General features: G+C 37.7%; 1 protein-coding gene across 1 annotated transcript; it reads right to left on the bottom strand.

Annotated features, from left to right (window-relative positions):
• Window positions 1-20,229: 20,229 nt before the first annotated feature.
• LOC107780092 (E3 ubiquitin-protein ligase PUB23) lies at window positions 20,230-21,765 on the bottom strand. Its single transcript, XM_016600613.2, has one exon. It carries the CDS (start codon window positions 21,579-21,581, stop codon window positions 20,370-20,372), a length of 1,212 nt encoding a protein of 403 aa, XP_016456099.1. The 5' UTR covers window positions 21,582-21,765; the 3' UTR covers window positions 20,230-20,369.
• Window positions 21,766-26,550: the final 4,785 nt, after the last annotated feature.

Raw genomic sequence — 26,550 nt, 5'->3', positions numbered from 1 at the left:
ATGGCTTGAAATCGAAGAAGAGGCCCAATTCCGACTTTCTTTATATTTTCGCTCTCTTTTCTTCTTTTATTTTTCTAAAACTAAATTATAAAAATACTTAAACTATTATTAAGAACTAAATTAAGTTATAAAAGTGCAAATTAACTCCCAATAACAATTAACGCACAATTAAGTATTAATTAAGCAAAAAATTGTATATTTGGACATTAAATGCTAAAAATGCAAACGATGCCTATTTTGTAATTTTTGATTTTTGTAAAACAAATTTAATTACTTACAATTGTAGAATTAAATCCTATATGCAAAATGCGACATATTTTTGTATTTTTTTATTAATTTATCAAATAAACACGCACAAACAAATACAAATAATTATTCAAAATATCACAAAATATCACAAAATTGCACACCAAAGAAAAATCATTTTATTTTTGGATTTTTTGGGAGTAATTCTCATATAGGGCAAAAATCACGTGCTTACAGCTGCCCCTCTTTGCCCGGATACACGAAGGGTTTTCGTGCAAAGAAAAAGCGAGCGATTTTTGCCCATCCGAGTACTCCGTGTGAAGCATTTTTTGAAAAAGATTTGACCGAACCTTTGCTTCAAAGGTTTCCTACATATCCTGGGCTAAACAAGAATCAGGTCAATGTAGTTCGGGAAGTTTTTGGTAGCTGGGACTACCGTGGGACTGCGATGTTACTGCTGTTGCATGTTGTTATCACTGCTTACCGATCTCCTTGTTACACCGTGCTTAAAAGAAAACAAGAAGCTAGGCTAAACTAAAATTTGTTCTTGTTGTCTTGCTTTCTTGTCGGCTTGTGTTTCCTCCGGTGCTTTTCTTCCGATGTTTTTCTTCCTTTTGACACATGGACTTGAGTTTATGCTGGGACCTCTTGTTGCAACCTTCTGCTTCCCGGTGCTGGGGATTTTATTGTTTACTGCTGGGGATTCCTGTTGTAACCTTCCGCCTTCTGGTGGGGTTACTGATTCCAAGCTCTGTAATACAAAACTAAAAAGTTGCTTCAATGCAAAATTATGAAATGTATGCCCGCATTATACTGGTGGACGACCTAGAACTGAAATGTATTCCCGCATTTTACTGGTGGGCAACCTAGAACTGAAATGTATTCCCGCATTTTACTGGTGGGCGACCTAGAACAGAAAGTATTCCCGCATTTTACTGGTGGGCGACCTAGAACTGAAATGTATTCCTGCATTTTACTGGTGGGTGACCTAGAACTTAAAAGTATTCCCGCATTATACTGGTGGGCGACCTAGAACATGAAATGAAAACATAAATGCATACCCGCATTATACTGGTGGGCGACCTAGAACTGAAATGTATTCCCGCATTATACTGGTGGGCGACCTAGAACTGAAATGTATTCCCGCATTATACTGGTGGGCGACCTAGAACTTAAATGTATTCCCGCATTTTACTGGTGGGCGACCTAGAACTTAAATGTATTCCCGCATTTTACTGGTGGGCGACCTAGAGCATGAAATGAAAACATAAATGCATACCCGCATTATACTGGTGGGTGACCTAGAACATGAAGTGAAAAGACAGAAATATATTCCCGCATTATACTGGTGGGCGCCTAATTGGTAAAGAATAATTTGAATTTGTTTCCTCGATTCTCCGAGAAAATTTCCGCTTGTGGCAGAAAATTTTATGCCCCAATTCTGGCGATCTTTCTTATGGCGTATTTTTAAACCATCATCAACACTTTATTTTCCTGTTCAAATCAAAGAAAATTTAGTTAGTTTTTTTTTTTTTTTTTTTTTTGAAAAATGGCGAATGGTCATGTCACTCCTGATGGGGATGACTGTTCCCTTTCCCTTATTCTTGTTCGGCGTTCTCAAAACTTGTTGGGGATGATGTTATTTTCTGGGGATTACATTCTGCTGGGGATGGTTTTTCCATTTATCCCTTCACCATTTTGTATCTCAAAAATTTCTGGAGGTTATTTTGCCGAAGATGAATTTTCCTTTCTTCTCTTCCCCTTCTGTGTTGTCCGACCACCTCGTAGCTTGGTCGATATTCGGTCGGAGTACTTTGGGGATCGTCTTGGAACTTGGCTTACAATTTCCTCAACATGTTTTTTTTTTTTTTTTTTTTTTCCGGCTCTTCCCCGTACTTCCCTTGTCATTTTAGGACAGTATTATTCGGCCTAGCAACCAACGTCTTTTGCCTTATTGCCTTGTCTCTTGCCTGCCCTTTTCACTTTTTATGTTGTACCATTTTGGCAACTGGTAGTAAGCTCTGAAAGACCTTCCTTAAAACATAAATTTCTAGAAAAATTCTTTTAAACAACAAAATGAAAAGATAGAAAAATGAGAAAATCTTTCTGAACAAAAAAAAATGAACTTATCTGGGTGATACAACCGATTCCAATGATCATGTTGTGCATTCCGGATTAATCAACCCAGTCTATTTGTGTCGATCAAACTTTCTGATGTCTTCACTTGCTGGGGATAAATAGGTGCCCAATTCTTCGCAAAATACGGATCTTTTCCGTCAATCTATCTTGTCGCCTTATAGTGCCCTTCGCGGGGTTTTCACTAACAAGGCTCTCTCATTTCTCACAACTCCCGTCGCCTTATGGTGCCTGTGAAGGTTTTCACCGATAAGACTCTCTCATTTTGTATTTCTCAGCTTACGTCGCCTTATGGCGCCTGTGAAGGTTTTCGCCGATAAGACTCTCTCATCTTATTTTCTCAGCTTGGGATTGGAGTGTTGCCGATAAGATTTATCTCTGCCGGGAATTCTTTTGGCTAAAAATTCTTTCAATTCATGATCCTCATTCAGTCAGGGACCGATGTTTTATTCTTGGTTTTCATTTGCCTATCTTAACACCTCTCGGATACTGATCGGGAGGTCTTTTTTGGATATTAATATAGGTTTTAGAAGAAAAGGATATAAAATTCAAAATAACTTTGATGGGTAAAGTATTACAACTCTTGGAATCAAACTCTTTTTTTTCTTTTTTTTTTTCAAAATTTAGAAACATAATTTCTGCCCCAGTTTTCTTACTTGGGGATTTTTCTTTTGATTTTTTTTCTTTTTTTTTATTTTATTACCTTATGACCGAGCCGTGAGGCGCCTACGTATCCTCTTTGAGGAATCAGGTCGAACGTAGTTCACTGACTCCTTTGTTTTCTTGCGACCTTCAAAAAGTTTTTTTTTTTTTACATTTTTTCATTAATGATTCCAAGAGAGGGGTATAAAAAGATAAGTATGGCTCAAAGGGGTAAAGCAAAGGTTAAAAGTGTTTGGATAGAAGAAAGAATTGCCTCCGTCATTTCATTATCCGATAAGCACTAAGTATAAACAAACAAATAAACAACAAAAGAAATTACACATAATATCTTTTGACTGCATCAGAATTGATAGCCATGTCGACGCATCTTCCTTCAACATCCGTCAGACGTAAAGCACCATTGGATAATACTCTAGTCACAATATACGGCCCTTGCCAATTCGGGGCGAACTTGCCTTTTGCCTCAATCTGATGTGGGAGGATCCGTTTCAATACTTGTTGCCCTACTTCAAATTTTCTGGGGCGCACCTTCTTATTGTATGCTCTTGCCATTCTCTTTTGATACAACTGGCCATGACATACTGCTGCCAATCTTTTTTCATCCATTAAACTCAGCTGCTCTAGTCGGGTTTTGACCCATTCATCATCGTCAATCCCGGCCTCAGCGATAATTCGAAGGGAAGGAATTTCAACTTCTGCTGGTATTACTGCTTCGGTTCCGTATACCAACAAATAAGGAGTCGCACCTATTGAAGTACGAACAGTAGTGCGGTATCCTAACAACGCAAATGGTAGCTTTTCATGCCATTGTCTGGATCCTTCAATCATTTTCCTCAATATCTTCTTTATATTTTTGTTGGCTGCCTCAACTGCTCCATTCGCCTTGGGCCGATACGGAGTGGAATTACGGTGTGTAATCTTAAACTGTTCACATACTTCTCTCATCAAGTTGCTGTTAAGATTAGCACCATTGTCCGTGATTATTATATTTGGGATCCCAAATCTACAAATGATATGGGAATGGACGAAATCCACCACTGCCTTCTTGGTTACAGACTTAAAAGTTTTGGCTTCAACCCACTTAGTGAAATAATCGATGGCTACCAGAATGAACCTGTGACCGTTCGAAGCTGCCGGCTCGATAGGCCCAATGACATCCATGCCCCATGCTACAAATGGCCATGGTGCGGACATTGTGTGCAATTCCATTGGTGGAGAATGAATCAGATCTCCGTGTATCTGACACTGATGGCATTTTCGTACGAAACTGATACAATCATGCTCCATAGTGAGCCAATAATATCCCGCTCGCAGAATCTTCTTTGCCAACACATATCCGCTCATATGGGGCCCACAGACTCCAGCATGTACCTCTGTCATCACTATCGTGGCTTGACCTGCATCAATACATCTCAGCAATCCCAGATCTGGGGTTCTTTTGTACAACATTCCTCCACTGAGGAAAAATCCATTTGCCAGTCGTCGAATGGCTCTCTTTTGATCTCCGGTTGCCTGCTCCGGGTATATCCCCATCCTGAGGTATTCCTTGATATCATAAAACCATGGCTCGCCATCCATTTCTTCTTCTATTATGTTGCAGTAGGCATGCTGATCACGAACCTGAATATACAATGGGTCAACATGGATTTTGTCTGGATGGTGCAACATCGATGCTAAAGTGGCCAAAGCATCGGCAACCTCATTGTGAACTCTCGGGATGTGTCTGAACTCCACTGATCGAAATCGCTTGCTCAAATCGTGCAAACATTGTCGGTATGGTATAAGCTTCAAATCCCGTGTTTCCCATTCACCCTGGATCTGATGTACTAGGAGGTCCGAGTCTCCCAAGACCAAGACGTCCTGAACATCCATGTCTGCAGCCAATCGTAGGCCCAAAATACATGCCTCATATTCAGCCATGTTGTTGGTACAATAGAAACGTAGCTGAGCTGTAACAGGATAGTGATGTCCTGTTTCTGAAATAAGTACTGCTCCTACTCCAACTCCTTTTGCATTAGCAGCCCCGTCAAAGAAAAGCTTCCACCCTGGTTTCTCATTCAGTTCTAACTCCTCTATATGTATCACTTCTTCATCTGGAAAATACGTCCTCAAAGGCTCGTATTCTTCATCAATAGGATTCTCAGCCAAGTGATCGGCCAATGCTTGAGCTTTCATGGCCGTCTTCGTCACATAGACAATGTCGAACTCTGTGAGTAATATCTGCCATTTTGCCAATCTTCCTGTGGGCATAGGCTTCTGGAAAATATACTTTAATGGATCCAGACGTGAAATAAGGTAAGTAGTATGTGACGACAGATAATGCTTAAACTTCTGTGCTACCCAAGTTAGAGCACAACATGTTTTCTCAAGTTGAGTGTACTTATTCTCATAGACTGTAAACTTCTTGCTGAGATAATAGATGGCTTGCTCTTTTCTTCCTGTGATGTCGTGTTGACCCAACACGCAACCAAACGAATGATCCAGGACCGTTAGATAAAGGATTAATGGCCTCCCCGACTCAGGTGGAACCAATACAGGTGGATTAGATAAATAACCTTTGATCTGGTCAAATGCCTCCTGACATTCTGCCGTCCATTCTATCGCGGCATCTTTCCTCAACAATCGAAAGATGGGTTCACAAGTTGTTGTGAGCTGAGCGATGAATCTGCTGATATAGTTCAACCTTCCCAACAGACTCATTACTTCTGTTTTGTTCCTCGGTGGCGGCAATTCCTGGATGGATTTGATCTTTGACGGATCCAACTCAATGCCTCGCCGACTGACGATAAATCCTAACAGCTTTCCAGATGGAACACCAAATGCACATTTGGCTGGGTTGAGCTTAATGTCGTACCTTCGAAGTCTTTGGAAAAACTTCCTAAGGTCTGCTACGTGGTCTTCCTGACGCTTGGATTTGATGATCACATCATCTACGTACACTTCGATCTCTTTATGTATCATATCATGGAACACAGTAGTCATTGCTCTCATGTACGTTGCCCCAGCGTTCTTCAAACCGAATGGCATTACCCGATAACAATAAGTCCCCCATGGCGTAATGAAAGCTGTTTTCTCTGCATCTTCTTCATCCATCAAAATCTGATGATACCCAGCGTAGCAATCTACAAAGGAGCCGATTTCTTTCCCGGCGCAATTGTCGATCAAGATATGGATATTGGGCAATGGAAAGTTATCCTTTGGGCTTGCCCTGTTCAGATTACGGTAGTCGACGCATACCCTGATCTTCCCATCTTTCTTTGGTACTGGCACTACATTAGCCAACCAATCAGGATATCGAGAGACCCGAATAACCTTTGCTTGCAGCTGCTTGGTTACTTCTTCTTTAATCTTCACACTCATATCTGTCTTGAACTTCCTCAGTTTCTGCTTGACAGGAGGACAGGCCGGGTCAATGGGCAATTTGTGAACCACTAGCTTGGTGCTTAAACCCGGCATGTCGTCATATGACCATGCAAAAATATCTTTAAACTCAATGAGTGCTTTGATTAATTCTTCCCTGATGCCAGGCTCAATGTGGATGCTGATTTTGGTTTCTCGGACATTATCCGCATCCCCTAGATTTACAGCCTCGGTGTCATTCAGATTAGGCTTGGGTTTCTCTTCAAATTGGCATAGTTCTCGGTTTATTTCCTCGAAGGCTTTATCCTCATCATATTCAAACTCATAATCGATCTCTTGTATCATTAAATCAAAGTCAGATTGATTTATTAGACTAGGTCGAAGATCCGTCGTGCATGCCATGTCATTAGAACCAGTAAAAAGAGAACTGTTCAGAAAGAGAAAAGAATAAAACAAAATTAAAATGAGACAGGAAAAGAATTTTATTAAAATGCGGGATAACAGGGTTCACACTTTTACAAGATAAAATGAGATTTGGATTACACCCTGAATAATCCGAAAAATAAAAAAGCAACAATCAAAGCCTACTACCAGGACTCTCCCCGAGTAGGAAGAGGAGTAACCGTCCAATTGTTGGTTTTGGCTTCAGGCCCCATAAACTGTATGTCTGTTCCACTGGAACCCTCTCCGACTTCTACCATATTGACATTAGTGAACAATCTTTCGAAACTCTGATTCAGATCCCCGCCAATCTCAATCAATCGCCCGAGAACTTTCGGGACTGGTGACCCCTTGGCGTTTGCTCTAACAAAAGATCTTGAGAGACGTGGCACAGGTTTGGGAAGAAACCAAACTTTCTTCTTCATTTTCCGAGCTCGTTTTACATCTGCCGCAGTCGGTTTGAACCCCAACCCAAAGGTATCCAAATTCTTGGGCAAGGAAACAGGTTGAACAATTCCCTGAAGTTCAGCTCCCAAGCCTTTTCCTGGCATAAACCCATTACCTAGCATTTCTGAAACCATCATAACCGTTGCGGAAGCTATCCTAGGATGCTGAATGATTTCACCCTCGGGGATCTTGTTTGCCGACACTGCATCAAAAATCTGGTAGACCCAGGGACCTTTGTCATCATTAGTCTCTATGAAGGGTACAATGGCGCCTCCTATGGTGCACGCAGTGTCCTCGCCGTGCAATACGACCTCTTGTCTATCCCACTCGAACTTGACCATCTGATGCAAGGTGGATGGCACTGCTTTGGCTGCATGGATCCACGGACGTCCCAACAGAAAGTTATAAGATACCGTAGCATCTAATACCTGGAATTCCATGGTAAACTGGACTGGACCGATGGTCAACTCAAGTATAATATCCCCCATGGTGGCTGTTCCATTTCCGTCAAATCCTCGGACGCAAATGCTATTCTTTTGGATTCTTTCGTGGTCGATCTTCAATTGGTTCAGGGTGGATAATGGACAAATATTGGCACTTGAGCCGTTATCCACTAATGCCCGAGTAACTGCCGAATCTTCACATTTGACAGTTAGGTAGAGAGCTTTATTATGCTCCGTGCCCTCCACTGGCAGATCATCATCTGAAAATGTTACCCTGTTCACCTCGAAAATTTTGTTGGCAATCGTTTCCAGGTGATTTACAGAAATTTCATTGGGCACATGAGCTTCATTCAGTATCTTCATCAGGGCCCGACGATGTTCATCCGAATGGATTAATAATGATAGCAGTGAGATCTGGGCCGGTGTTTTCTTCAACTGTTCGACCACGGAGTAATCCTGCACTTTCATCTTCTTTAAGAAATCCTCAGCTTCTTCTTCTGACACAGGTTTCTTTATTGCAGCTGGATTGGGTCTTCTCAACTCCGCCGGAGCAAAACACCGTCCTGATCGAGTCAGTCCCTGCGCCTCACAACTATTCTCCTCCACTTGTTGTCCCTTGTACATCACCACTGCCTTTTCATACTTCCAAGGCACAGCCTTGCTATCAATCATTGGTGTTTGGACTACTGGTTTTATGATGACCAGTTCCCTGCAGACCCCTTTCACAACAACCACGGGTGTAGATGATGCTCCCGTTATTACCAACTTGGCTGGTTCTGGTTTCCTTGTAGCGGCAGATGGATTCTTCCCCAATATCACCACTGGCTTGACATCTTCCCCCTTCAACTGTACCCCTGCTTCCTCATTGATCGATTTTTCTTTTGGAGTGGCACGGATCATCATCACTGTCTGTGGGGGTTTCTTCGGCTCCCCTACTTCGTGCACAAGCTCGATCATGTGGGCTTCAGGGTGCTTTGGCAATGGGTTCTGATTAATGTTAGGTGCCTCCGGTGCCTGTACCTCGATCTTGTTGGTATCAATAAGATCTTGTATTGCATGTTTCAGCCTCCAACATTTCTCGGTATCATGTCCGGGAGCTCCCGAACAATATTCACATCTTACCGAGTGATCCATATTTTGGGGTAAGGGATTTGGTAATCTAGGCTCAACAGGATTTAATAAACCCAACTGCCTCAATTTGTGGAACAAGGCAATATAAGTTTCCCCCAACTCAGTAAAAGTTCTTTGCCTCTGCAATCTTTCATTTCTGGCGGCCGGATTTCCCCTGAAACCCATCCCTGGAGGGTTCCTGTAGGCTCTTGGTGGTGGATAGGTGTTTTGTGGTGGTGGGTATGTGTTATGTGGAGGTGGGTATGTATTGTGGGGAACCGGCGTGCGCCATTGTGGGCGAACCGGAGGTTGGGTGTATGTCTGGGCTTGATGGACGGTGAAATGTTGTTCTTGTGGTTGGTAGTAGGGTTGTGGAGGGTAATTTGGAATGTGTGGGTAGTTTAGACGATGAGGTCTGGGTTGGTAATGAGGGGAAGGACCTCTAGATCTGGACCAATTGTCGGCCTCTAATGTCGTGACCTCCTCTCTCCTTTTCTTCCCTAGCGCACCTCCCGTGCCGCTCTGAATGGCCTGAGTTGTTGCCTTAATTGCCGAATAACTCAGGATTTTATTAGACTTAAGTCCCTCTTCTATCATACCTCCCATTTTCACAACTTCATTAAATGATTTGCCAACTGACGTCACCAAGTGACCAAAGTAAGTTGGCTCGAGAGTTTGTAAGAAGTAATCCACCATTTCTCCTTCTCTCATTGGGGGATCAACTCTGGCTGCCTGTTCTCTCCATCGGAACCCAAATTCCCGGAAGCTCTCTCCGGGTTTCTTCTCGAGCTTTAGCAATGTGAGACGGTCTGGGACTATCTCAAGGTTGTATTGGAAATGTCCTGCGAAAGCCTGTGCCAAGTCATCCCAGGTGTACCACCTGCTCGGATCTTGTCTTGTATACCACTCTAACGCCGACCCGCTCAAACTCTGGCCAAAGTAAGCTATTAATAGCTCATCTTTGCCCCCTGCTCCCCTCATTTTGCTACAAAAACCTCGTAGATGTGCCATAGGGTCACCATGCCCTTCGTATAAATCGAACTTGGGCATTTTGAACCCTGCTGGTAATTGAACGTCAGGGAAAGGGCATAGATCCTTGTAAGCCACGCTGACTTGGTTACCTAACCCGTGTATGTTCCTGAAGGATTGCTCCAGGCTTTTAAATTTCCGCATCACCTCGTCCTGCTCTGGGCTCTTAGCCGGCTTTTCAATCTCCGCCGGGACCTCAAAGTGGGGATTATAGGTATGTGGCTCGGGTGCTTTGAATGTGAGTTCAGGGGGTAGTATTGTGTATCGTGAGCCTGAAACAGTGGCTCACTAGATGATCTGTGCAATGGGGCTGGGGGAGGTGCCACAAAGATGGGAACATTTGGTGGAGGAGGGTTTTGAGTGGGTGGTGGAGCTTGGGAATCATAAGCCTCTCTTCCCTGATAATAATGATGGCTTGGGAAACTTGTTGAAGGACCGGGAGAAGGGTATTCCGGCGTGTGTGTTGGTTGGAGGGTAGGAGTAACGGGTAGTTCTTGCCCCTTCTGGGCTCTAGCTAAGGCTATCTGCATTTCATTCATTTCTAGCCTCATTTTTTCCATTTTCTCCAGGGCTTCTTTCAGCATCTGGTTGGCCGTTTTTTCTGACTCAACGCTGTTGTCTGACCCAGTCATGCTTTCTGGTATAGGACCTTTTGATCTTGTCTGATAATGGTACGGTGCCAGTACGCTCTAACAACTAACTGATATTGATTGGAAAAACAACAAACTTGTCAGTGGTAGAGTCTTAACAGATATTGTAATTGCACGTTAGGGGGATGCAATGCTCCTAGGCAGTTAATCATTTCTAACATGCTTTTGCTCCGACCGCATGCATCATCCCGACTTATTTTTGCTCTGACAAATATATATTCTTCCTTTTTTTTTCTTTTTTTTTCTTTTTAATTACGGTCGAATCCTATAGAGATTGCCTACGTATCGTGACCCCGCACGAATCAGACCAAGCGTAGTTCGTGCCATATGACCAAATATTTTTTTTTTTTATATTACTCAAAAATAATGCTATTACAAGCCATCACAGAAAAAAACAAAAAATACAGACTTTATATATATATATATATATATATATATATATATATATATATATATATATATATATATATATATATATATATTTTTGAGAATGTTTGAAGAAAAGGAAAAAACATATGGGTAGACAACAAACTCGAAAAACAAACAAGTGCAAGATTGAACTAGGGATACATTAAAGCTTTGAATTTTGGTGCCAGCGAGGCATCATTCGGCCTTTCCGCGGGCTTGGGGGCCAGGCTTCTTTGCAAGCTTTTTAGTTCCTCCATGATCTGATGGACATAGCCCATGATTGAGGCAAATAGGACATCACGAGGCATCTCTTCACATGTTAGGCACTTTGTGGTGATATAGCGCCCTATATCATTGATCCTACCCCTGATTCTATCCCTCTCTATGCACAGTTGTTCTATCCGTTGATTCTTTAGTCCCAATATTCGAGTATTGTCAATGAGCTGCTCTTGGAACCTCTCCATTTGTTCTTCCATCCGGGCTATCGACTCATGGTAGTGTTCTCTATATGTTCTAGCATCCTGGGCTTGTTTGAGGACCCGATTATTGAGAATGGTGTTTATCTCTCTCAATGTCGCAACACTCATTTCGTAGTCCCTTTTTACTTGCCATAGGTGCTCTCTCCGTGATGTTGTAACTGTAGCCCATCTGACCCGCATTCTTGTTATACAAGCCTGGGATCTCTCCAAGTCTTCTCGGCTTTGGCTGACTTGATTTCTCAATTCCGCTATCAACCTTTCATCAGATAGACGTTTCTGTCGGTCGCTATCACTCTTACTGACTCGGCGAATTCGGGCTTTCAGTGCCTGGTTTTCTTTGGCTAATTTGTTCTTCTCACCCTGCTCTGAGGCTACTTGAACGTTGTTTTCAAACATAAGCCTTTCAATTTGTCGCTTCAGCTGCCCGATTTCAACCCGGTAGCCTTCCTCTCTCACTAACCAGCCCCACTGTTCCTGCGAATCATCCGTAAATTGTTGGACGTGAGCTCTTTTGGCAGGCCTCTGACGAATCTGGAACCTTTTCCCGAACCAAACATCGTATTTTGGGTCTACCTCACCCTTAGCCAGCTCTCGAACCATAGTCTTGGGTTCAAGGAATCTACATTCGTGCCACAACTTTCTAATTTTTCCTTCGGGGAACACGACTCCTGGACTCAACTCAATGGCGTGCTTGCTTAGATCCTCATCAGTGGGAATTACCTGAAATCTTCCTAGTTGGCGCAGTACCCGATGAGGAGCATATGGTTGGATGCTACGAAGTCCCATTAAAAGAACATGACATTCCTCGGCCGCCATGTATATTACCTCAGTATCATTCAACCACCCAAATGCCCATTCAACTTGGTCGGCTGTTGTTGACCTCAATTGTGCAAGCCATGCTTCGACGCCTTTGGGAAATATGACGCCTGTCATTCGTTTCTCAAAGCCGCTAATGCAGTTTTTCTCAGTCAACCCGTGGTTCATGTATCCCACTCGGTGATGGAGGTGTTCTTGCATCCACAGCTGGAGTAACAGATTGCATCCCTGAAAGAACTTGCCTCCTTCTCGGCATATAGTTAAAGCTCGGTAGATTTCAGACAAAATCAAAGGAACCACAGTACTGTCGGTTCTTTTGATTGCAACATCGGCCATCCCTACAAGGCCTATCTCTATTTTTTTATCTTTGCGGGGACAGACCACAACTCCCAGAAATGCTGTGATAAATGCCAAAGTACGTCTTGCTTCCCACTTGATTCTGTTCCCAGTGTGAATTAATCCGAGGTTTGGTTCTTCCAAACCCTGAGGAATTCCGTACCGTTGATACAAGAATTGGAGAGTACAACATCCCTTCGACAAATCATCATTCTGTACCTTCCGACTAATGCTTAGCAAATCCAAGAACGCGTGCGGAGATACTGGTCTTGGTGAAAGTAAATACTGCCCTCTTAGTTTCCCATTCAACCCCGCATATCCGGCGACTTCCTCTAGTGTAGGTGAAAGTTCAAAGTCAGCAAAACGAAACACGTTGCGGGTTGGGTCCCAGAACGGTATTAGAGCCTCGATGATATCTGTCCTTGGCTTGATATTCAACAGATCGACAAAACCTCCCAAAACTCTTTCCACTATCTTTATACTATCCTTTCCCATATCATTCCACCACATGTGGAGTTGCGAAGGGACCTCGTTACACACTGAGAATGGTTCATTTTGACTTGTGCTCATCCTGCACATTTATTATAGTGATTAAAGAAGGAAAAACTTTTATTTGACTTAAAAACTATCTATATTCTAAAGAAATATTTTTTTGGATTTTAATAAATTTTTTTTCTTGAAAAAAAACTTTTAAGGAGAAAGGAAATATTTTTGAACCAATATTCTGAATTTATGAAAGAAATACTACAGAAAAAATATTTTTGAATTTTATTTTGAATATCTTTTAAACAAATAATTGGGATTTTGAGATTAAAAGGAAATATATTTTTTTTAAAAAAAATTGAGGTCTAAAAGAAAAACTTTCTAAAGAAGTGAGTAATGTTAAATATTTTTGGATTTTTTTTTTGAATATGGTGAGCCGAAACCAAAGAGGTTTGCCTCTGATCTCACATCCGGTGAGAATCATACCCGCGTAGTTCAGGCTATAAACTAACTAATTTTTTTTGAAATTTTTGAAAACAAACAAATTTTTCCACTTCCTTTTATATAAAAAAAACTATTTTCATTTTTCATTTTTTTTTTAAAATAAAGCAAATTAAAATAAAAGACTTATTCCTACACACTTTCTGCTTTCTAGGCAAACCAACAATTCTAAAAGTAAAAAATATATATATGTTTTTTTTTTTTAAAAAAAATTCGGCAGCACTTCGACAGTACTTGGACACTGATTTTTTCTAAATTAATCAAATAACTTTACACTTGCTATTTTTATTTTATTTTATTTTTTACACTCCCGAGACTCAGAAGCCGGTCAACATGCAAGACCGAGCAAATAAATGCACATAAAACAAATAAGATGCATCAGGATGGTCATTTTCATTTTTGGTGCACCTGTCCTAGACAGACCCAACCCCTGTGTTGAGCCTCCAAAGTCAGATGCACGTGATGCAAACAAACGTTCCTACTAGGGATCCGACATGTGGTTTTGTTATACTAGGTTCAGAACCTGGGTGTTTGTTCTAGACCTGGCTTACCCGAGCGGACAGCTCGAGCCGAGGGGGTAGCGTACCGGGAATACAGAAGCTTCACCGGCTTAGCAACTTGTCCGAACCTCGTTCTAAATTGGGATTTGACACTATACAGAAAAGAAGTCGTACGAAGTACACCCTTCTTCATGATTTAGAAGACTCAGAGAGGAGATGGGTTTCGGCACAGTTTATACACAGTTCACGTAATATCAAAGCGGTAAAAGCAGCATTTAGCACATTAGGCTCAATCATGTAAAAATCAGATAAAACCAAATATAACAATTTATATGAGCTCGAATTTCTAACCCTGAACCACTGGTTCTGGGTTAAGTCCCCAGCAGAGTCGCCAGAGCTGTCACACCTCCTGTTTCCGGCACCGCGAGGTGCGTAGGGAGTTTTTTCCAATTAAAGGACAGTCGAAACGGGATTGGTTTAATTATTTCAGAGTCGCCACTTGGGAGATTTAGGGTGTCCCAAGTCACCAATTTTAATCCCGAATCGAGGAAAAGAATGACTCTATATTACAGTCTGCGTACCAGAAATCTGGATAAGGAATTCTGTTAACCCGGGAGAAGGTGTTAGGCATTCCCGAGTTCCGTGGTTCTAGCACGGTCGCTCAACTGTTATATTCGGCTTATTTATCTGATTGTTAATACAATTATGAACCATGTGCAAATTTTATCTTTTACCGCTTTATTATTATAATTATTATTTTTTAGGAATGTGAACATCGCTTAAAACATATCTTTGGATTGTGTCACATGAAATGCACCCACAATACGGAACATATTTTATTTGATGTTTTAGGATTTAGATTTGGGTCGCATGAAATGCGCATCCGAGTTTAAGAAGGTAAAATTAATTAAATCGCGCCTAAAGAGTCTAACGCGTCATTATCTTTGGGGAAGGAAGTGAAATTCACTAAACAATCCATCCCAAATTCTAAGTAATTTTTTTTTAATAATTAAATAAATAAATGAGATTGGAGAATCCTATACATTCGTATTATTTACATCTATTTATTTTTAGCGAAATCCTTTAATAATATCCTTTAATGACTACCTTTTTATTATTACTAAGTTTTTTTATAAATATAAAATCAATATCTACATTCTTGAAAATGACATATTAAATAGAAGAGAAAAACAAATATTAGCAGAAAGTAATAAAATTATAATCATAGATACAACATGGAATTATCAAAAAGTAAAAAATAAAAATAAAAATAAAAAAAAACTAATTATCCCATAGTTGGATTAAAATTCAAATTATTAGTAAGACTTAAGCTTATTGAAACTAATTATTTACAAATACTGAAAATTGAAAGAAATAAAAACAAAAACTTGAGTTCTAAATCATATTTCTAAAAATTTAAACAATTTAACATTAACTAACTTTGTTTTAATTCATCATGTCCTAATACTTGTTTGCAAATTAATTCATGTTATAACTGAAATTGACTACATGATTCGGATTAACTTATCGTTGACGAAAAACCTTCTGAATAAGGAACTTAGTTAATTTTTGCCAAACTGATTCAATAACGCCATTTTTACGTTATTTCTTCTATTTTTTTATTAAACAGTTTTAATTAATAATCAGGCTTAAATATATTTCCTAATAATCTGGTAAAGGCGTTATTTAATATGTCGCTATAATATGCCTAGTTATGCTGATGACAGTGATTTACAGAATAATAATACATGAATAACCTAAATACAATACAAAAATTAAATTAAACTAAATTAAAATTTAACACTCCATTCTTCATTTCAGCTTACAAAATGCCAAAATTACAGTTGTGTACCTGATATTGTCAATATAAGAAGAAGAGAGTCAGCAACGTAATACGTAACACAGCAACAGCAACAATAACCAGCAATAACCAGTCAACGAAAATCCCAGTGACAGCTTTGAAAAATTCAAAATAAAATCCAGGAATGCCGAAAATAATGGACAGAAACCAAAGGAAATTTTCAGATTTTTGAAAGGCTAGTTAATCTTCAACCCTTAATTTCTACACCTGTATACCAGAATATTTCTCAGGTGTGTACTACTTTCTCTTCTAATTTTCAAATTTTTTTTTCTTTGTATGTTTTTTTCTTTTCTTGAGAGTTTCAATGTTTTTTTTTTTCGGAATAAATGTTCAGCTTTTTTTTTCAATCCCTTTTTTTCTGTCTGTATTTCTTATCCTCTCTTGTGTTCAAGACTTCACATATATATATCCCATCCCATAAATCAATTAAAATCAATCCCTTTCTCTACCAAACCCATTATCTTCCCACTCATTCCCATTATATTAAAAAAACATATCACACCACCCCATTTCATTTTGTCCCCCATGCTTCTTTTAAAATAATGCAAGATTCCCCTTTAAATTAAATCTTGTCCCCCCTTTATATTAAATAATAATATCACAAACCACCCCATTTCATTTTGTCCCCCATGCTTCAAATAAACAATTACAAAATGTACAATTCCTAAACTACCCCTTCCGACCTTACTGAAATTACCAAACTACCCCTGAACGTATTACAAATTTACCAAACTACCCATCAGCTATAACACATCAATTAATCAAACTTAACCAAAATATAGACAATATGATCAATTTCTAACAATGTTCAAACAACAATATGAACATGGATGAACATCATAACAACAATATCACATGAACATGATTTTAACAACATTTCAACAACAAATCACATGAACACAAATTGAACAACCAAGAACAACTAAAATTTGATTGAACAATATTTTAGCAACAAACAATCCTATTTTCGGATTCAACACCAACAACAAACAAAGTATGAAGATTTCTAAATTCAATCATATTGAACTTAAAATCAACTCTAACAACATTACAACAAACAATTCTTATATTAAACTTTAAACAAGATTATGAGAACAATTCAAGCAATAATCATAAATGGTAAACAAGAAATCAAACTATACAAAATTCGGATTCAAGATCATCCAAACAAAGTATGAACATGAATGAATCTATTTTAAGACAACAAACATGACGGATTAAACGATTAAAACAATATATTCCTTTAATACAACTAAATTCTTTAAACAAATAACAAGATCGACGAAAAAACAATTATGAATTTAAACTTGAACTTATCAATATTAACAATTTCTAACAATACATAAACACATGAAACAAATTGAAGAAATAGTTGATTAAATTTCAATTTGAATCTAACAAACATCAAACTAACAAATACATACTTAAACAATAATACAAACATGAAATAAACATGAAAACAACTAATTAAACTTCTATTTTGAAATCTGAAAATTAATTTAACAAACAACATGAACATGAACAAAACCAAAAATCAAATATCTAACCATAGACATGAATAAAACAAACATTTGCCGATTTTAAATTCGAAAAATATCAAAACAAAATACGGACAAAATAAAACTCAAAAACTACTAACCGGATCGAAAGACGAACAACGACCAAACAAACAACGAACTTGACGATGAACTCACGACGTATAGGATCTTCACTTGACGAAAAACCCTTGAACTTTTGCCGGACTTTAACCGGACTGCCTTGCGTCGTCCACAACAGTGCAATGGTGAGCAACCAAACGGAAGACTCCTGGGGTCGTCGATGGCAGTACACAGCAGTGAAGGAGACGACGTGAAGCAGCAACAGTCCAAAGCAGCGAGCAGCAGCAACTGTCGACGACGTCCATGGCGGAATGGATTGCTTCCGATGGCAGCGCGCGAGCTTGGTCGTGACGAGCAGCGGCGATGGGAGCTTCGAACAGCAACTGACTCATCGAGGCTGTGTTCGTTTGGTTGTTTGGTTGAGACAGAAACAACAACGACATAGACGTCGAGCTCAACGAGCTTGAGCTCGCCGAGCTTCATCAATGGCGGATAGGGTTGGGGTCGTTTGAATGCGAAGGAGGTTGTGTCATTTGGTGGTGTTTGGACGGTGCTTGGGTGGTGTTCGACGAAGGGGGGGTGGCTGCTGGGTAGCCATGGCAGCTCACTATTTGGAGAAGGAGAAGAAGAAGAAAAGAAGAAGAAGAAGAATGGGGGGGGGGGGGCGGATGACTTAGGTCATTTTTAGGGTTTTTGGGTTTTTTTTTTTTTTTGTTTTGTTTTGTGTCTTTGAAATGCAAGATAGGGGTATTGGGTCTTTTGGGTTATGGACTGGGTCGACCCAGTTCGAAATGGACTGGGTCGTAGGGAAGATTGGGCCATTTTTTGGGCCTATGGCTTGAAATCGAAGAAGAGGCCCAATTCCGACTTTCTTTATATTTTCGCTCTCTTTTCTTCTTTTATTTTTCTAAAACTAAATTATAAAAATACTTAAACTATTATTAAGAACTAAATTAAGTTATAAAAGTGCAAATTAACTCCCAATAACAATTAACGCACAATTAAGTATTAATTAAGCAAAAAATTGTATATTTGGACATTAAATGCTAAAAATGCAAACGATGCCTATTTTGTAATTTTTGATTTTTGTAAAACAAATTTAATTACTTACAATTGTAGAATTAAATCCTATATGCAAAATGCGACATATTTTTGTATTTTTTTATTAATTTATCAAATAAACACGCACAAACAAATACAAATAATTATTCAAAATATCACAAAATATCACAAAATTGCACACCAAAGAAAAATCATTTTATTTTTGGATTTTTTGGGAGTAATTCTCATATAGGGCAAAAATCACGTGCTTACACTGTTGTCCTCGGAAGCATTAAGTCTTATTTTTAATTTAATTTATTTATTGTTTGGATCAAATCAGTTTGTTTGTCTATAAATCACGCAATAAATCTAACTATACCATTTTACGAATAAACAATACCCTTCCGAAAAAGGAAAATGGGTAATGCTTTCTTTGGTTCAGAGAGAGAATTCTTTAGAGGAATTCTATTTTTTGTATCGACTGGATTCTTCCTACATTAAGGCTAATTGGCCTACGTACCCAACTATCATTTATTTTTCACTTTTAACATTAGCGTCCTTAAAAGATTATGGGAGAAGAGCCTTGAAGAATAGCAAACGTGTCATTTTGTTGTTTTAGTAATTGCAAAATTATTATCCCACATAGTGTTCGGTATAAAAATTATACCATAATAAATCTCGTAATTATTATTCCACATAGTGTTTGATATGAGACTAATGCCACAGTTGTGGTATAATTAAACAATCCTGAAACTATTTAGACAAAGATAAAAAATTCAACCCAAACCCAAAATAAAATAATCTCACATTACCAAAGAATACATCTTTATCAGTTGAACATAGCGAAAGAAACATAAGAGAGGATCCTCGTAATATTACTTCTTTCCTATGATAACTCAACACTTATTAAAATTGTAAAATAAAGTAAAACAACATTTACGAAGATTTCTTCTTTTTATTTTTTTTCCTTTTCCATGTTTTTTATTTTAAGAGATGACTTCTGAATTCCATTCCACAAAAGCGGCTATGTAGTAAAGCAATTGGGAAGTCAGTAATTTGAAGGTGTTGAGAGATGAGCGCAGGTCCAGTATACATTTATTGTACTGAATATTCTATTGTTCCTGATCAGAACATAACAACAAATAGGTCAAAATGCACAGAGAGTTCTTCAAATTTGGCTCCATTTATTAATTTATTAAACATCTCAACAGATGAGGTGTGACGAATTAAATACTCAATTTATGGAGTATTTAAAGTTACACATGTCATTAGAAAATATAATGAATTGTTTTCCTCTCCTGCAAAACAAAAAAACAAAAAAAAGGAGAAAAAGTTATAAAATGGAAAATAGTAATTACTTCTAATCGTGGAGTTGGACCACGAGAAAGAGAGGTCAAATATGGGATGCTAAGGAAGTGAGAGATGTATGATAAAGTAATGAAAGACAACTTTCCATCTGAAAATAATATGCGTATAAGTAGTTGGTTAGGAATTTAAAATTAATTAGTAGAATCGTTTGTTTATTTCACTTTTTTCTTTGGTATTCCTATAAATTAAAAGATAGAAGCTTTTTTTTTTTCCTTTTTTCTTTTTTGAGTGTTGTGTTCCGGCATCTACCCTTACCCAGCTAGCTTTTCTTCTCGAGCCGAATATGAATGAAGCAAAAAGTTGAAGATGGATGTGAACAATTGAATTTCATGGACTATTTTGTCCATTTTTTTCTATTTTCTGAAAAGAATAATTTATGTACGCAAAAATTAGTCCACTACTAATTTTTCTAATACAATTTCTCCCTAAGCGTTAATTTTTTGCTCCTAAGTTCTAAAATGGATATGTTGATAATAAATTGAGGGGTACACAAGGAGAACTCCTCCATGCCTTAGCATGCAATTTGAGAATTTCTCTCGCTCTATCTTTTGTCTTACTTCCACAATCAACTTGAAGCACCAAACAAAGCTTTGCCACGACGCCTAAATTCAACATCTCTTGAAGAACACTTGGTGTAGCCGAAAATTTGGAGATTGAATGCAAAATCTTGATAGCCCTTTCACTTGCCAATTTAGAAACCCTAAGGATTTTCTTGGAAACAATGGCTAATCCTGCAGCATGCTTCAAAAGCTCAGCTCTTCCTTCTGCACTTTGACAAAGCTGATCCAACAACATTAGCATCAATTCACAAGCGCTTTTGTCCATCGAATCGAGGAGAAGATTAACCAAAACTCTAACTGCGTCTGCCTCCGCTGCTTTCACTCTGTTCCTCCCCCATTGACACACATTCACTAGAATCTGCAATGATGCTTTGGACGCCTTCTGGGAGATCTCATCACTCAAAACTTGAACCACTTGGGTGAAGAACTCTTGCTTTAAACTTAAAATTTCAAATGAATTAAATCCTTTTTTCAGTAGCAACACTGCGTATGCCCTAGACTCATAGCTTCCATGCTGCATGATTCGTGTCAACGACTCGATGAATTCTCCATTTCCACCCATAATAAGTGTTCTCAATCCATGTTCAGATAATTTAAGATGGTAAAGGATGCTTAGCGCTTCATCTTTAGTACCCTTCAACGATCCAAAACCCTCGTTATTCCGATTACTTATAATAATAGAAGCTAAGAACTCAGCTGCCCCTGCGGATTCCATGCAGCGTTTGTTAGCATCGTTCTCGGAAGCAATGGATCTTAAGCTCTTGAGACATTTCATTTGCATTTCAGGCGATTTTGCTTCTTTGAGGAGTTTCATGATCTGGGGCTTACTGATTGGAGGCTTCGGCGTAGGAAACCTTTCGATGCCATGGGAAGCGTTGAGAGTACACCATGATTGGATTAATCGTCGGAGAGTGACATTTGGAGTCAAATCTGTTCCTGTGAGGGACTGTTTTGTAACCGGACAAGTGTTATTCTTGGCAGAAAATATCCATTTCTCAATGTTTTCTCGATCATATGTTATTCCTGTTGAGACTGTGATGGGGTCTCTCATCATCTCTAGAGAAATTGGACAGATAAAATAAGGAGGTACTTGAATTTCATCCATTCCAAGATTTTAAGAATATTCAAGGGAGAAACTTGAGATCTTTTGAAGATAGGAATAAACCAGAAGCTTTTTATAGATTTAATAATGAGCTATATATGAGCAAAATCAAGAGGATTCTTTTGATGAAGAAAGTGAAGTTGTTGAGAAGAGATGAGTAGTGAATTGGTTAATTTGAAGAATGAGAGGGTTTGGTTCTGGTTTTATATATGAGTGAGAGAATAGAACGAGATTTTCAAAGTCAAAACACGGGAAATATGAGAAGACTTTTCAATGGGTGTAATTTTATTATTTTAAAAGATTGTTTACGGCTCGAGGAAGCGTATACAACAACTGTCTATATTATGTGTATTTGCGTGGGCTAAGAGTGTGTGTACGCAGGAAAAACAGCACACTTTTGACTTTCTCTCACTAAAAGTAATAAAAACACATGTTTCCCTTTCTTCTCTATCTAACTCGTGTTTATTTATTAATTAATGTGAGAAAGAGACAGTTGCCGACAAGACGCCTACTCTACGTTGAGGGAGTTTTCCATTTCGGCTGCGCTTCCCGTGGTTTTTACTTGGCCATTTTGGCTGTTTCTAGTTGCTTTCATCTCCATTTTGACTTAACCAATTCTCTTGCTCGTTTTATTTTAGCAATGAGAATTTGCAACAACTTTCCAGTGGGCGCGGTTATTTTTGCACTTTGCAGTTACGACCAGGTTGTAGTTGAAATATTCTACATGATGCATGGTTTAGTTTAAGAGTTATAACATCTAACTTAAATTATACGTATTCAACTTGGTGCAATGCATAGATCTATTGATTATTACTCTGTGAGTCTGTGTTTTAATTAGAAGGTTTAATTTGGTAAACGCTCATTGTATAAATTATAATAATCCTACAGATATAGTTTAACCTCCTTCCTGTTAAACGCGACTTATTTTAGCCTCAACATTTAAACAAAATTTAAGTTCTATCCGTTGACAAGGTAAAACTAATTGCTCCCGTTTCAATTTGAATGACACACTTTTTTTTATTAGTCTGCTCAATGACACATTTTTATATTTGAAAACAATTTAACATTAAATTTTTCCGTGTTACGCACTTTACCTTTAGTAAGAAACTTTTATAATAACACAAATATCATTATCCCACAAAATTTTTGTGCTTAAGCTTTTATGACATGTTTTAAAAGCCTTTCGTTTTAAACTTTGCATGGTCGGATGCTTATGTGTATCTTGCATAGAAAAGTGAAGAACAAGATTCAAATAAATCAAGATAAGGTAATGCGTGGAGAAATTTTATTTTGGGTGAGACAATAATTGTATGAGGCCACTCTATATCTGACAAGTGTGGTTGTGGGCCCATTTGCTGATATTGGATTAATTTAAATAAATAAAGAAGAAAAAGTGATTTTGCTATTCATGTGGATCCCACCCTCATCCATATTCAATAAATAAATAGCTAAATAGTACTAGACAAATGGAGGGAGAGAAAAACGAGAAAGTCATTTTCCCTCCCTAATTACCTTATTAGCTCATCACCAAAAGTAATATTTATATTTTGTATGTAATATATATTTGTCGTCTTCTTCTTCTTCTTCTTCTTTCATTGTCATAGTTATCTTTTTAAAATCATCTTAAGTTATCAAAGCTTTAAAAATGAATCTTTAGAAGTTTTTCATTGATATATATATATATATATATATATATGAAATTCAATAAAATACTCCTCATTTGGTATAGAAATGCAAAATCGTGGCTACTAGCATTGAGTACTTTTGCATGTTGATACATTTGCTACCATATTTAACCTGTAAGAAAAATTGTATCATTATAAACATATTGTTTACTATAAAATTAAAATAAGATCAATATAAATTTTTCTCACTAAAAAGGTGTTTGGATAATAGCTCACTAATTTAGCTTAAAAGTACTTTATGGCTTGTTTTAATGTTTGACAAACCTAAAAAGTAATTTTAATTTGCTTTTAAGCTAAAATAATTTAAAACAAGCTAAAAGTTATAATTTGATCATCCTAACTTATTGCTTTTTGGCTAAAATACACTTGAGATTTGGCCAAATAATTTAGTTTTTTACCCTTTTATTAAATTACTTTTCCCTCAATATAAAACCCATGATTCATGAAGGCTAAAGGCAATTCATTTCTGTTGATCATAGGGATGGTTGAAATTGGTATACATTACACAATTGCTTATCTCGTTTTTAGTTTCCGCAATTTGAATTTTCATGCATATTTTGCTTTAGGCCATCTGCCTCAATAAATTATACTGAGATTGTGCAATTTTCTAATGAAATTCAGCTTATAATTAAAAATAATATTTTGGACAAACTAGTATAATTACAGTTCAAAGAGATAGTTATAACTGAACTTATATATGTGTTGTTATCAAAACATGTTTTGCAACTTGAAGTTGAAGGTATATTTTGCTAGAAGTTGGATATGGAGTTGGGAAGCAACGGTTGTTATCTTTATTATATCAAATTTTTGCTAAATTTATGCACTTTAGTTACAAAATTAAGACATTATTATTACTGTAGGTTATTGAAATGATTAATACTCAGAATGATTTTCACATTAATACACATGAGGAAATGGTGCTAAGGAGGTTTTTTGTTTAGGGAGTTGTTTCAGGTAGAAAAATCGAAAGGCTCTTATTTTAAGTGTTCGTGTTCTTTAATTTATTTCTGATGGCGAGATTGTGGCTTTTACGACAACAGTCCAATTTAAATTTATTTTTATTTATATCTAATTTTTATCTATATCTAATCTCTTAGTTTGGCCCATATTCCATTAATTCACCTTTTTTCTTTATTTATAACTCCATATTAGTAAATGGCCCCAACAAATACATTTGTCAAAATAGAGGATGACCTCATACAACTATTGTTGGGCGAGTCTCCCCCCAAAATAAAAGACAGCTGCTTAAATACATCTTCCAATGAGAAGACACGAACAAGATGCAAATAAATCAAGATAAAGTTGGAAATATATCTTATTTTCATGACTTTTTTCTAGATGTAAGCGCATTTACAGAAAATAATAGAATATGATAATAATTAGGGTATATGCACTGCTTAATTATTAGATGCATATACTTTTTTTTCTTCTGAAAAGTGTATATATTAAAAACTAAAAAATAAGAATTATTGCAAGTACTCGGGAAACAAATCTAGTTTACTTAATCTGTGCCTGTTATGTTCGATACGTAAAAGTTGTTTACATGGTAAAAAGTTACTTACACTGAATATTTATAGCAAATTATACCAACTTAGTATGATTAAATGGTTTAAATTATTTAAAGAAAAGGTCTTCTTGACCATCCAACCTCAAACTCCATTTTGCAAGTTGATCAGCAACTTGGTTGGCCTTTTGAAATATGTGGTGTACGCTGGATGACCATTCTATATAATCATTAATGGCCTAAAATCATCAATAGTATGGTAGAGTGGTCATAATTCTTCTTGATGTTAGGCTAAAATTCATGTTTTTGCATGTACATTACTTTGTATTATACTTTAATTTTGTTAACTTTGACGTAAATATTTGTGACTCGAGCTTAATAATGATGTTTATATGTGTAGGAGTCAATTTAAAGTGATTGGCAAGCTTGCATGCAAAGTGAAGTAAAAACAGAAGAATTTGTTGAGAGTATGAGTTTGGTGCCCAGGTTGGTGCTTACGCCAAAGGCAAAAAAGTAAAAAAATTCGGCGTCCTGATTGGCGCCAGGCGCCAAGCTAGACGGCTATGGGCGGATTTCGTCCTATTTTGGCTAGGACTTGGTAGTTTCAACCCTACATGCCCCCAACATCTATAAAAAGGATTCTAAACATATTTCTTAGGAAACGACATTGTTGGAGAGGCAAGAAGGCTACGAGAACACCTGGAAGCAACGAATCACAAGAGTTTTCTCTTCCGTTCTTCCTTAATCTGTATTTTAATGCTTTCAATTATTATCATGATTGTTAGTATGGTTATGAGTAGCTACACTTTCTAATCTAGAGTTTGATGGAACCTATTAGAGGATGATTTTCTAATGCGTTTAATATATATTTGCCTTTGATTTTTCTCTCCTTGTTCAACTATATTTTCGTTGTTGTTGATTGAAGGGCTCTCAATTAACTGTGCCTATCTAGCGTGTATATTGCTCGAAAGAGAGAGAGAGAGAGTACACATTTAGGTAGCTGTTAAACAACATCACTTCTAACATATGTGAGAGATCAATACGGAGAGTTTAAAGGCAGGATTAAATATAACGAAACCTTGGTGCGATCATAATGAGCGGTGAATTAGTGCGAGTTAGCGTAGTTCGAGAAAATATGTCTAGTAAATTATGGCAGTTACTCGAGAGAGAGCTACGACACTCAAAGTGCTCACGATCGGTAGAAAATACTTAGGCGAATTTATAAGAAACGTAGCGGGAGTGTAACGGCCTAACCAGTCATTTTGAGCATTTGCATTTTGCTCGCTAGTTCACGGGCATGACTACCCCCATATGATATATTATGACTTATGTAAATCGTCGATTTTGGTTTTCAATTTAATCGGAACAGATATGGAAGAATGATTCTTAACTTGAAGCTTTAAATTTGAAAGGTTTGACCAAGTCTTGACTTTTTAGTATTCGATCTTGGATTTGGATTTTTGTGATTTGGTTAGATCCGTTAGGTGATTTTGGACTTGGGAGCGTATTCGAAATGTGATTTAGAGGTTCGTGGTAGAATAAAGCTTGAATTGGAGAAATTGGAAATTTGGCATTTTCCAGTTGGTAGTGAAAATTTTGATATCGGGGTCAGAATAGAATTCCAAAAATTGTAGTAGGCCCTTTGTGTCATTTGTGACGTGTGTGTAAAATTTCTGGTCATTCGGATGAGATTTGATAGGTTTTGGCATCGTATGCGGAACTTGGAAGTTTCTAAGTTCTCAGGCTTGAATTTGAGGTCGATTTGGTGTTTCGATGTTGTCTT

This window comes from Nicotiana tabacum, chromosome 10 (assembly GCF_000715075.1).
Source record: "Nicotiana tabacum cultivar K326 chromosome 10, ASM71507v2, whole genome shotgun sequence".
Taxonomy (NCBI): Eukaryota; Viridiplantae; Streptophyta; class Magnoliopsida; order Solanales; family Solanaceae; genus Nicotiana; species Nicotiana tabacum.
This window is presented reverse-complemented; position numbering and strand designations above follow the sequence as displayed.